At 56.8% G+C, this 12,068-nt stretch overlaps 1 protein-coding gene across 4 annotated transcripts in view; it reads right to left on the bottom strand.

Moving 5' to 3' along the window:
* Positions 1 to 11,953, bottom strand: part of KCND3 (potassium voltage-gated channel subfamily D member 3) — a 201,313-nt gene extending 189,360 nt beyond the window's left edge. Inside the window, exons 1-2 of one of the 4 annotated variants that reach the window (XM_025452892.3) lie at positions 11,844 to 11,953; positions 4,083 to 5,240 (exon numbers count right to left, since the gene is read on the bottom strand). In XM_025452892.3, coding sequence (XP_025308677.1) covers positions 4,083 to 5,188 — 1,106 coding nt within the window. In that variant the 5' untranslated portion in view covers positions 5,189 to 5,240; positions 11,844 to 11,953. The remainder of the gene's footprint in view (positions 1 to 4,082; positions 5,241 to 11,843) is intronic. The other 3 variants (XM_025452891.3, XM_025452895.3, XM_025452894.3) reach the window with 3 other exon arrangements.
* Positions 11,954 to 12,068: the final 115 nt, after the last annotated feature.

Below are 12,068 nucleotides of genomic sequence, written 5' to 3'. Positions count from 1 at the left end.
AAGCTCTCTCATCTCAGGGCATGAGGTGACAGATAGGCTGCCAATCTCAATTACATAAGCCAGCTGACCCAGCAGCAGCAGGCCATCTTACCAGAAGCGGTGCTGCTCTGTGCCCTTCCCCAGCCCCAATCCCCCTCCCCAAGTTGGCAAGAGAGCCTCATCCTCTCCAGTCTTGGCATCAGCCCTCGATGGTTCTGGTGGGTGCTTGCTTGGGAGGCTCCCTTCTCCACGCTGCACCGGAGCCTCACCCACAGACTGACTCAGACAGTCTAAGCCAATCATGATGCCAGACAAAGTCAAACAAAATTAAGAAGGAAAATCTGCTTTGAAAAGTCTACGACCTGGAGCACCTTCACGACTAGGTATGTTGGTCTTTTCTAACCTTGGGAGCTCTGTGTTACCCCTTCCTCTGTTAACTGAGATAATGGAGGATGTTATTTATAGCAGCAATTATGAACAGGAGCTTGTGGGAGCTCCACCGTTGAGGGGACACAAGGGAAACACGGGCTGGCATGTGGGTCTTCCCCACTAGCACAGGAGGTGGCGTGGGTAAGCCATCCATGACCCAAGGAGGCAGTTGGGCCATTATTGTTCGGTGTGCTTAAGGTATTTTGAGATATTAAATAAACAGCAATAATTGGTTCCAGAAGATTCCTCCCTGGAGGACACCTGAGTAACTCATCTGTGAGTCCTAGGAAAGCAGGCAGCGATGGGAACCAAAGTGAGGTGGTATGAACGCCGCCTGGCTTGTGGGCCCTCGGCCCGGCCCCACGACCTGTGAGTCAGCTCTCTGCTGCAGAGGAGCTGGAGACAGCTTCCTGCAGACTGAAACCAGGGCAGGCTCAGGGCAGGGAGGGTCTGCAGACAGGACAAACTAAGGGTCTGCTGGGAGCTGCTGGAAGAAGCTGGACAGAACGTGGAAAGTGGCAGGAAAGTGGCCCTCGGTATCCTACAGCCACCTGAGGGCTCAGACGCCAGCGACAAGTCAGAGCAAGAATGGCTTCCGAGAATGGCTGAGGCCTACAACTGGCCTATGTGAGTATTTTTAGGACAGGAACCAGCCAGTGGAGGGGGGAGAAGTTTCCAGGGCCGAGTTGGGAAAGACTCCAGAAGAGGGCAAGAAGACTCCCACCATGGCCTCTGGAATAGATGCTGTAGAGTGTCTCAGGGGGCGGACCAGACACTGGCTGAAGGCTGACCTCCTCTGCCCCCTGGGGTCCGGGACTGGGACAGAGAATGGATCTCAGGTCCACCCTAGAAAGAGGACCTGAACACACTATCAGCCCTGGCAAATGGAAAAGGTGCCCATTCACACTGACAGATCCTTTAGAAAGCATTCAACCGCGCCCCTGCCATGCACAGCCATGCAACGAGCCTGCCATGGCTCCAGCCAACTCAGGTCAGGGTCAAAGTAGCCCCATCCAGCATTGGACCACACCAGCCAGGGTGGAGGGGAGGACTGAGCTGCTGTCTCATGACTTATCTGAGGTTAAGGAAGACCCTGCCAGAAGAAGGCTCTTCTCTTGCTCATTCATTTCCCCTCCCAGAGGCTAGATGTTTTGCTGCCTGGGGAGGAGCAGGGCGAGGAGCCCATGGGGCCACCCGTAGGGGGAGGCAAGCCACTCTCCATGGAGATGCCCTTTCCATCCTCTCCCGCAGAGCCCTCTTGCTCCCAGCCATCCCCCACTCACCCCTCATAAAGCAAGTACAAGGCCGAAACTGCCAGTCCCCTGGCCCCTTGACCTACAGGGTAACTGCTAAAGGAGATCAGTGGTCTCTGCAGCGACAGTGAAACAGTGGATTTCACCAGAAGTGCTGCCACTCACTTCAAAGGCAGCATTTAGACCAGCCAGGTAGAAGTGTTTTGTTCACAAACTCCCTGTGTGCCTAGGACAGTGGCTGTAGCACCCACCCTGCTGATGCTAAGGAGTGATATGAGTAGAATAAATCAACACCCCGAGGCTACAGTACAAAAGAAGTAACCCTGGAGGTCTGCTTTCTCCCCACGGCCCCAAGGGTATGGGGACCTGCGGGGTGGTGAAGGAACGGGGAAGGGGCGCTGCAGATGGGCACTGGAAAATCAGCTTACCTTACCAGCTGCGCGACCACAGAAATATCCTTGACCTCTCTCAGCCTTGCCTTCTGCATCTGCAAGGTCGTATGGCATTTTTCCTACCTCACAGGGCTGTGGCGAAAACTTAGGTGGATAATATATGCAAAACGCCTGGCACATTGCTAACACATAGTAGACACATGCATGCTCTTACGCTAATAATGAAAAGTAATAGGCCGCCCCTGGAATTTCCAGCAGTCTCCTCTGAAATGATCTCATTTGAACTCTGACATCCATCCGTCTATCCTGTTTTATCCACACTGCGGTCCTGAGGCATCGCTCTGGTGTCCTGAGTCCCATCAAAGGGCACGGGATAGTCACAGCCACATTGGAAGCATGGCCAGACGTCCTAGCCAGGGGGAGGTCCCCTTCAGGAAAGTGAAGGCATGTGCAGGGTCAGTCTCAAAGGGGCCAAGGTGATCCTTCTCCTCCTGACACGGTGGTCAGCTCCTAGACCCTTCTGTCCTTAAATATCCCACTGTGCCAAGAGGCCCACATCTGCTGTCTACGTCCAGAGACAAGCCCAAATGACAAGACGTTCTCACCCACCCCGGGTGTGTGTGGCTATTCGGACAACTGTGTGTGTGTTGGAAAGACAGGAAGGGGCAGGACTGCCTGTGTCAGACAGCCGAAGGGCAAAGGGAACGCCCCCACCAAATGTGGCGGTGACACCCCTTGCTCCCCTCCCCCCCAATGTGGCACAATGACAAATGTAATCATCTTAAAAGGTCCCATCACCTGCTCAATCATCCCCAAGAAGCACACACAGCACTATGGAAAAACTGACACCAGCACCACAGGGTGTCAGCCAGGAAAAAAGTTGAATCACCAGGACACCACCAACCCAATTGTCAAAGACCAAATAAAAAGCCTCATGAATTCTCCATCAGCAATATAACGTTTCCTGGCCTAAGCAAATACAGACCCAGCACGTGAATTGTAAAGGGATTTTGCATTAGCCTCAATGACTTCCAACGGCGGCCGAAGCAGAGGCCCCTGAGAAGCACGCGTCTCCACACAGCTGCCTTCGTGGGCCCTAATCCTGTTAGGGTGAAGATTGCAATCTGCTTCCTGGGCCCCTTCCTCTGATGGAAAGCTTCGCACACCAGCACCATAAATACATTTCTGTGACCTCAGCCAGAGAAGGGACCTCGGGGAAGGTGGAAGAGATGGAGTCACCTGTCGCCGCACCGAGGGCCTCCCCCTCCCTGCGAGGCCGCTGCTGCTTCTGTGCCTGACCACATGATACATTTAGACCATCTCACGGTCACCCAGGTAGGCCAGGTCACTCAATCACAGAGGCAGGCCGGGAAAGCCAGGCTGCTCCTCCTCCAGCAAGAAAAAACAAGCCGGGTGGCCCGCTGTGCAGAAAACCCAAGTTCAGAGTCACTTAGAGAAAGTCTGCTCAAAGATACTGACCCCAAGAGCATGTGTGGCAGTGAAGAGGAGTCAAACAAAAGAGAACTAGCCTGCAGATACATTATGGACAAGAAACACAAGAAGGATCCACAGGGGGTGTTCTCGGTGTCTCCCGTTAATGGAAATGGGTCCCTTCCTGAGGACGCGCGCTGAACTGCTCAGTATTTCTGCCCTCCCACCTGCTGCCCGGGCCCCTGTGCCACCTGGGGGCAGCCCTTCACAAGCACAGATGTGTACACGAAGGCAGTAGTCACCACTCACTGCACCCCACACACGCACAGAAGGCATGGCCGGAAAGACAAGTAGTGGCTTAATTTTCCACGTTTTATAAAATGCATGTCCCACCACCCCCTCCCCAAAAGAAGACTCAATTCAGAGCAAGCTACCGCCCGCAAACACATCCCTGGTGTGCCTCCCTCTCTCTGATGAGGTGACTGCCCTTGCTCCTGCAGCTTGGACAGGCAACTCCATCCTCCTCCGCTGGATCCCAACCATCCCGAGTCTCCCTCCCACATGACCTCCGTCCTTCCATCCACCAGCACAGACTCACCCCAGGGTGGTCATGGTGACAATGGTGTACCAAAAAGAGGCAGGGATGCTGGTGAACTTGCTGGCGGAGGAGCCCTTCTCGGCATAAAACATCACAGTGGCAAAGATGATGATGGCCATGGTGAGGGAGAAGAGGAGGAAGCCAAGTTCGGAGGCACAGCTCTTGAGCGTGTAGCCCAGGATCCGCAAGCCCTGGGAGTGGCGCGAGAACTTGAAGATCCTGAAGACGCGGAAGACCCGGAGGGTGACAAAGGCTCCGGACACGTCTTCGTTGTTGGTCATGACCAGGCCGATGTAGTAGGGCATGATGGCCACCACGTCGATGATGCTCATGACACTGCGGATGAAGCGGTAGCGGCTGGGTGCTGCGAAGAGCCGGAGCAGGTACTCCACGGTGAAGATCATGACACAGGCCGTGTCTAGGCAGAAGAAGGCCACCGAGTAGCGCTCTCCGCACGGCAGCTCCTTGCTCCCGGGCACCGTGCCACACGGCACCGTCTCCACCACGTTGGTGATGACTGACACGGCGATGAAGAAGCCCGTCACATAGTAGAAGACCAGGGCTAGCGTGCTGGTGTGCGGGTTCTCGAAGGCGCGCCACATGGTCTGGCGGAAGCTGAGTGAGGGCATGGACTCCTGGTTGTTCTCTGAGTCGTTGTCGTCCATGAGCCGCTCGGCGTTCTCCCTCTTGCGGTCCTTGTACTCCTCGTAGCAGCAGTCGCCGATGATCTCGGGGAGGATGCCGTAGAAGGCCAGCTCCTCGTCGTAGGCCGAGATGCACTCGTAGCGAGGGTAGTGCAGCTTCCCCGTGCGGTAGAAGTTGAGGACGCAGCGGAACACCTCCGGGTCCCGGTCGAAGAAGTACTCCTTGGTGTCCTCGTTGAAGAAGAACTCCTTCTCCGTGCTGCCCAGCAGCGTGTCGGGGTAGCGCTCCAGCGTGGTCCGCCAGGTCTGGAACCTCCGGCCGCTCACGTTGAGGACGATCAGTTCATCCTGCCGTTTGCTCTTGTCGGCGGGGGCGAGGGGCATGGGGCAGTTGGCCACCGGCATCCACCCGATGGCCGCCGCCCGCGCGAAGGGCAGCCAGGCCGCCACCCCCGCTGCCATGCTGCGTCCCCCTGCCCGGCCTGGCGCCGGCGTGGAGCTGGCTTCCGGACTCCTGGGAAGACAAAAGGGGAGAGCGGAGACCCCGGTGAGCGCCCGGCTGCTCCCGCCCGCAGAGCCAACAGGATGAAGGGAAGGGCAGCCACGCGGCGGCTCGGCAAGGGCGTCCAGGGCCGGTGGACAAACCCGGGCCCCTGCTGGGGGGCGGCCCCGGCTGCCGCTCCCGACGCGCAGGGCAGTAGGGCGGGCTGGCGCCACCAGGTGCTGTGGACGGCCCAGCACACCGTCGGGTCCCGCGAGGGCTCGGGAGCGTGGGAAGGAAGGGCCTTTTCGGAGGAAGGGGTGGGAAGGTGCGGGCAATAATCAGCTCCGAAAGGTTATGGCGTTATTACGAATTTAAATCGGGAGAGGGTAAATGAGTTCTCATTAAATGAATTTAAAAGTGGGATAAACACGCTAATTTTTATTTCACTCTTCACCCACCAGAGTAATCAGGGATGGGGGCTGGGTGAGGGAGAGTGGGTAAACACAGTGTCTGCTCCTCACTGGTGAGCAGAGGCTGGGCCTGCCCCATCCGGAAGGTTCTCCGAGACAGCAGGTGAAGATGGTGGGCCCGGAGTCCTACTCCCCAAGTCCCTGGTAGGGTGACACTCTCCGGGACCCCTGGCAGCCTGGCACCCATTCGTGCCCCTCGGGGCCAGGACAAGAGGCTGTGACGCCAGGCAGGGTTCCTTGCCCGCCCTGGAAAGCGGGTCTTGGGCTACTGGTTCACCTGCCTCCCTGTGCTGTCCCTCTGCTTCCCAGAGGAAGCCGATCCACACTCTGCCATCTCCAGATTCCTCGCCTCCCGTCTCCATCTGCCCACCATCCATCGCTCCCTTGGGTTATGTAACGACGCTCCTTCCCTGCCAGCCCCTTTCACCCTGCCCCACTCCACCCCCTGGAGGTTCCTCCAGGCCCGGGGCCACCTTGTCCCTTCCCCTGACAGTCTCCGAACCACATCGTGGACACACCTCCCCGTCACCTGCATGTTTGCTGGGGAACAATGGCTCGGAGAATTATTTTGGGCTTTGAGAAACAGATTTACCTTCCCAAATCTGGCTTTTTAAGGATGATACTGAAATGACTCTGAATCCCCAAATGTGTTACCATCTGTGGGAAGACATGTGGTGACACAGAAACACACGTAACAGCACCAGGAAATTGTTTGGGGTTGACACACTCATTTTCACTAATCCTAAACTGGCACATGGAACCAATCCTAACTCAGAATCATTTGGACCCCCAGGAGTTCAGTTGGCTTGACGGTATGTTTCACTGAATGAGGCAGAGGTTTGTCTGGTAAATGGGATTTGGTCTTCATCCTTCCCTATAAACCGGCTTCCTTCCTTTGCCTACCCACCCCTCGAGGCTTTCAGACCTCTACCTCATCTCGCTCCTGAGCTGCCACTGGACTTTCCCACCTGGATGCCTCTGAAGCCGGACAAGGTCAAACCGAACCCGCCTCCTTGCCCATCAGTCAACCTTTTGTTCACAGCTTCCCTCACCCCAGACCCGTCCCTTTGGCCATCTTCCTCATTGCTTCACCCAAGGAGTTGCCAAATAATGAGACGATAGCTCTGACTGCCCTCTTTCCCACCAGCCTGTTCACCTCGCGTCCCACCCATTGCTCCTGGTCCCCAGAAAGCCTTTCTGCTCAGGGCCCTCTCCCTACGGCCCAGTGCTCTGGTGCTCAGTCCCACAACCTACAGAATCAGGTCCGAGCTCTGTGGCCCGGCAGGCCAGCATTGCCACCAACGGATCCTGGTGGACAGTTGCAGCCCGTGCCCATGCACCCCTACCAGCCTCAGCAGCAAGAGCAGAGTGGCTCATGAGGGGACCATGCAGGGCTCTGTTCCTGGACATGCTTCCTTCTGCAGGGAATCTCCTTCTCCTCCAGCCCTCCTGATCGCCCCCCATCCCCGTTCCTCAGCGTCTCTGCAATGCCCCCTTTTCTCGTCACCTTGAAATTCCCTCCTTCTTTGGGCTCACGGCATTTTGCCCCCTTCTCAGCACCTATCGCCCTCTGGGCTGGATCACAAGACACTTTCTACATGTCTAATAATCCCCGTCACTAACATTCATCGTGCGGTTCATCGGCACCAGGCACTGCACGGTCTCCCACGGATCATGTCATGTCACCCTCACGGCAACCTAGGAGGAAGCCTAGGAGTTGGCAGTCTGAGGTCAGAAAGGGAGGGACTGGAGATCTCACCTCAGGCAGCCTGACCCCTCTACCTGTGCCCTGAAGTGCCCTGAAGCATATGCTTCCTGACTTTCCTAGGTCTTCCAGTCCATAGAGGGACAGCAGCTGGTGTCAACAGAGGGCTGACTGTGTGCCAGGCACCGTACCGCAGGCATCCATGGACCATCTCGGCCAACCCTGCTGGCAAGCCCAGGGGGTAGACACCACTGTCGTCCCCATTTTGCAGATGAAGAAGATTAACGAAGAGTTTGAACAACTGGCTGAAGGCAGAGAGATTTAAGCCCAGGCTGTCTCTGTCTCCACGTGGAGGTGAAGGGTACAGCCCCGTTTCCCCCTCCCATAGGAAGTGCCTTAAGGCTAAAGGCCATGAGACCTCAAGTTTTACATGACAGCCCAGGAAGCAGCACAGTATGCATAAGGAGGTTCTCAGCCTGGGAACCCAGATTTTGTAGATGCCACTTGCATTCCACCGATTTTACTCCATGCCCCGTTAAGGGGGGGTCTCAAGGGTAGACGTCCTCTCTCCCAACAGTGAACCCCACGGACAGATCAGAATCAGAAGAACCCAACCGAAGTGCCTCTCACTCACTGTGCTCCCAGTCGGGCTTTTGCACAGAGCCCACCTCTGCCTCAGTTTCCTAATCTGCATTCTACGGAGAATACTCACAGGTGCCTCTGCTCCCTCATAAAGGGAGGGTGATTCAGATGCCGCAAAAGACAACAGGAATGACAATGACATTCCCTATAAATGTCATCACTCAGAGAACAGAAATACAGCACAAGCCTGATGAGCTCCTGATTATGGCACAAGAACAGGGGGATTGTTCATCCGCGACAGTGGGTGATCCACATGCCACTGATGGATTTGGGAGCATATCCTGTGCATTTTATATCTTTTTCAAGAAATTTACCCTGATAACTCCCATACTTCCTCTGGGCCACCAGGAGGATCTGCAGTCCCTTAACACACTCTGAGCTGGGTTTTCCGAGGAGCAAGGGAAGTCTGGCAAGCAAGCCAGCAACGTAAGCATCGGTCACAGATAATTCCAATTCACATTCAGTTAACATTTACTGAGTGCTGGCAATGCTCTGGGCACTGTGTTAGGCACTTTTACAGCAACAATTTAATTTATCCCTACAGAAAACTCTATGACTTGGACATTTCTGCCTATAAGTTTCAGGGAGGGAGCAGGGACTCAGAAAGAGTCCTTCAAAGTGACGGAATCCCATGGACATAGGAGCTGATGATTTTCAAACAGACCTCTGACTGAGTCACTACCAAAAGGCTCTCCTGACCTATGTGTAGGTAGATATTTATATTCCTCATAGAAGAGAGCAGGATGCAGAGACTCCCCCTACGCCGGCCCAGGCAGTGAAAAGCATGAGGTCAGGAAGCCTTGCATTCCAGTTCCAACTCTTTCCTGAACTTGCGAGAGCAAGCCATCATTGGCCTCAGAATCCACATCTGTAAAATGAGAGAGCTAGACAAGGAAGTGACAGGGAGGCCTGTGGCTCAAAGGATTCCATTAGGATCCAGGCCATCAAGGCTATGGCTTGGGTCTCACTGAGACCTCCTCCTAACAGTTGCCCATGCAAAGCAGGAAGTATAGCGTCTGGGTTTGCTGCTGTGGGGACAGACTTAGCCCAAGCCTCATCTCAACAAGAGGCAGTTCTGGGAATTCCTGATGAGGCTGGTGCCCAGAACAGGGTGTGCAGCCCGCACTGCTCAGAACTCAAAGCTGGCAGAGGCGGGGTCCGCCCATAGAACCCCTGGCCTACTCCCTGCAGGGTAAAGGGGGCCAGGTTCCTGGACATGGGGCCCTGGACCTCTGACCCTTGACATCTTTGCTTTATCCCAGGTTGGAGTTCAGAGGGGCAGGACCTCGAGAGGGTTAGAGCAGCAAGGAGGAAGATCAGAGAGTGCTGAGCCCGGAGGTACCTTGTTAGCACCTGCTTAGGCTAGTTCCGCATCTCTGCACCCTGAGAGGGCAATGCCATTCCCCTTCCAATCTTCCAGGGCTGCTGTACCCTGACTCCCAAGCCTCCGTGGCCGGCCCAACCCCTGCCAAGCTGATTCCACCACTTTACCCTTTCCACCTCAGACCAAGCTCCTCTGCTCAAGGGCAATGAGTATTACAGATACTGCTTTTGGATGAATGATTGAGAGTCAGGGAAGGAAAAACAATCCTCTACCTACCTAAATGCTTCCAGTCCCAAGGCCAAACCAATCCAGGGCAGTCTTCCTAAAGAAGGCCAAGCAAAAGCCAGGCTGTCTCCAGAGGCTCAAGCCTGGTTCTCCTGGTAAAACGTACCTCAAAAGGAACAATTGCCCCACCACTACTTTCCCTCTCTCTCTCTGTCTCTCTCTGTCTCTCTCTCTCTCTCTCTCTCTGTGTGTGTGTGTAGGAGGGGTGATAGGGTTTGAAAGGGGAAGAAAAGTTTCCCTGCCTGATACCATGCCCAGGGCCATAGCAGCCTGCACACAACCCTGCAGACATGACCTGGCTTAAGCAGGGATTCTCCACAGCTCTCATGGCAGCGCTTGCCCCCGACAGGGATCAACATCTCCTGAAGCAGACCTGGGTATGAATTCCTGCAACAGGCACAAGAGTGCGGCCCCATTTCCAGCCAATGGCACTGCACACGCCTCAAATGCCAAGGTTTTACTAGGACGTGGACGCCTTACAAATGAAAAATCTGAAGCTATTTTTGCTTTTGGCAGAAGAGTTTGACAGTGGGAAAGATGGGGGTGGGGGGAGGCTGGGGAAGTGCCATTTAGAACAGGTGAGTGCTAAAATGACAAAGGCAAAAAACCCTAGAAGAGGAGGGAATGTATCTTCTCCTGCTGTAAGAAGTCAGCCCTATTAAACAGCTTCAATTTTGGAGGGAGAGGGCCGAAAGTCAGCAGAGTGACCAGAAGGCCTGTCCTGGGGGCTGACACCTAACCTGAGCCCAGCCACAGGGCAGCAAAAGTATCATGTCACCAAGGTCTGACCTTCAACGACCTCAGCGGAGTGCTGGGTGTGGAGAGTCTCTGGAAACTTTTTCCTTCCACAATTGTGCTTAGCCCGGAATGGGGCTGGTCCCGGGGGGGAAGGGGAGGGTCCTGACAATGGGGTGGGGGTGGCAGGGCTTCTCAAGTGCCCACAGGGTTTGGGTGGACAGACATGCAACTGACAGGATGCAAGGCTGGGGATCTTTGGGGTGCAGGCCTGGCACGCACGCACACACACACACACAGATCCTCTTCTCCCACAGTGCCACTCCTAGGCTGGCCAGGGCACTTTCCTGAACTCCAGCAAAGGAAACAAGCTGCTAATCTTTCTTTTCCTGGGGGTCCCTTGTGGACTCACATTTTGTTGCCTTCAAGTAGCGACAGGGAAAAATAAGTACATCAATTGCCCTCTGTGTGCCAACATGTCCTCACGGGGAGATGTACACTCGCTTGGCACTGAATTCCTGCACGTCCTTTCTACAGACGTTAAATATCCAGGTTTCCTTGAACTAAGGGTAAACACGGCATACATTTAACCATCCGGCACATTCACGCACGATACCCACATGCACCGTATAGGAATCCCAGCCCCTTCTTACAAACAGGATTATCAGAAAGTTCGGGCAGTCTTTCTTCCGAAATACAACCGAGCCCTGTCTTGGCTTCAGGATCCCAGGTTCCGAAGCTCAGCCTGTTGCTGACATGCCAGGCTGTCCAGGGTAAAAGCAGAACCCCTTGGACTTGGTCCAAACGTCAACGCTAAGCAGGTGCAGGAGTTTAGTCATTCCAGGTAACTCCTCGGCCCGGTCCCCTCGGCGCCCCAGCCCCGGTGGGTGTCAACACCTCGCCAAAGGGACTCTTTCGGGCCCCCTCCCCGGGGCCTCAGCGGCCCAGGCTTCCCCGGGAGACCTTTCCGGGAGCTCACGCGGTGGCAGCGGGCTGGGGCTGGGGCAGGACCCGCCGTGCAGGCCCCCGGCCTCCGGGCTGGAGAACTTCGCGGAGCGCCCCGAACTGCTCCCGGCGTCCGCCCTCAGCCATGTCTCCGGTGCCCCTCAACGGGGTGGGGGTGCCAGCGAGCCGTCGCCACCTGCCGCCAGGTCCGGGCTGCCCGCGGCACCCCGCGGAGGGCAGGCCAGTGGAAGGAGCGCGAGGCTCGCACCCCACCCAAGCCTCGCGTCGCCGCGCGGCCCGGCCCCGGCCCCGAGGCGGCTGCACAGCCCGCGGGAGGGAACCGACGCCCCCGGCCGGCTGCCTGCTCCCCGCGGCGCCGGCCCCACCCGCAGTCCTTCCGGCGCCCCAGCGCCCACCCGCCCGGGCGCAGGAGTGGGAGGGCGCCGCGTGGGCAGCTGGAGCAACAGGCGTGGGAGCGGCGCTCCGTGCGCTTCCCGCTCCAGGAGGCTCGGTCGCGTCCCTCTTACCTTCGGCGGAGCGAGTGGCGGGCCCCGCACCCGCGCGCGAGGCAGCTGCGGCCGGAGCCGGAGCCGGAGCCGGGGCCGCGGAGGCGCCGAGCGCCCAGCAGCGCGGGGAAGCGCCCAGCAGCCGCCGCTCGCCGGCGAGGTCTCGCTCGCTCCCTCCCTGGCTCGGTCCGTCCGTGCGTCCCTCGCTCCGTGGGGCCGTGGGGCCCTGGGGCCCTCCCTCCCCCC

This window comes from Canis lupus, chromosome 17 (assembly GCF_003254725.2).
Source record: "Canis lupus dingo isolate Sandy chromosome 17, ASM325472v2, whole genome shotgun sequence".
In the NCBI taxonomy this organism is placed as follows: Eukaryota; Metazoa; Chordata; class Mammalia; order Carnivora; family Canidae; genus Canis; species Canis lupus.
Note: the sequence above shows the minus strand (reverse complement) of the source record. Positions and strands in the feature narration are given on the sequence as shown.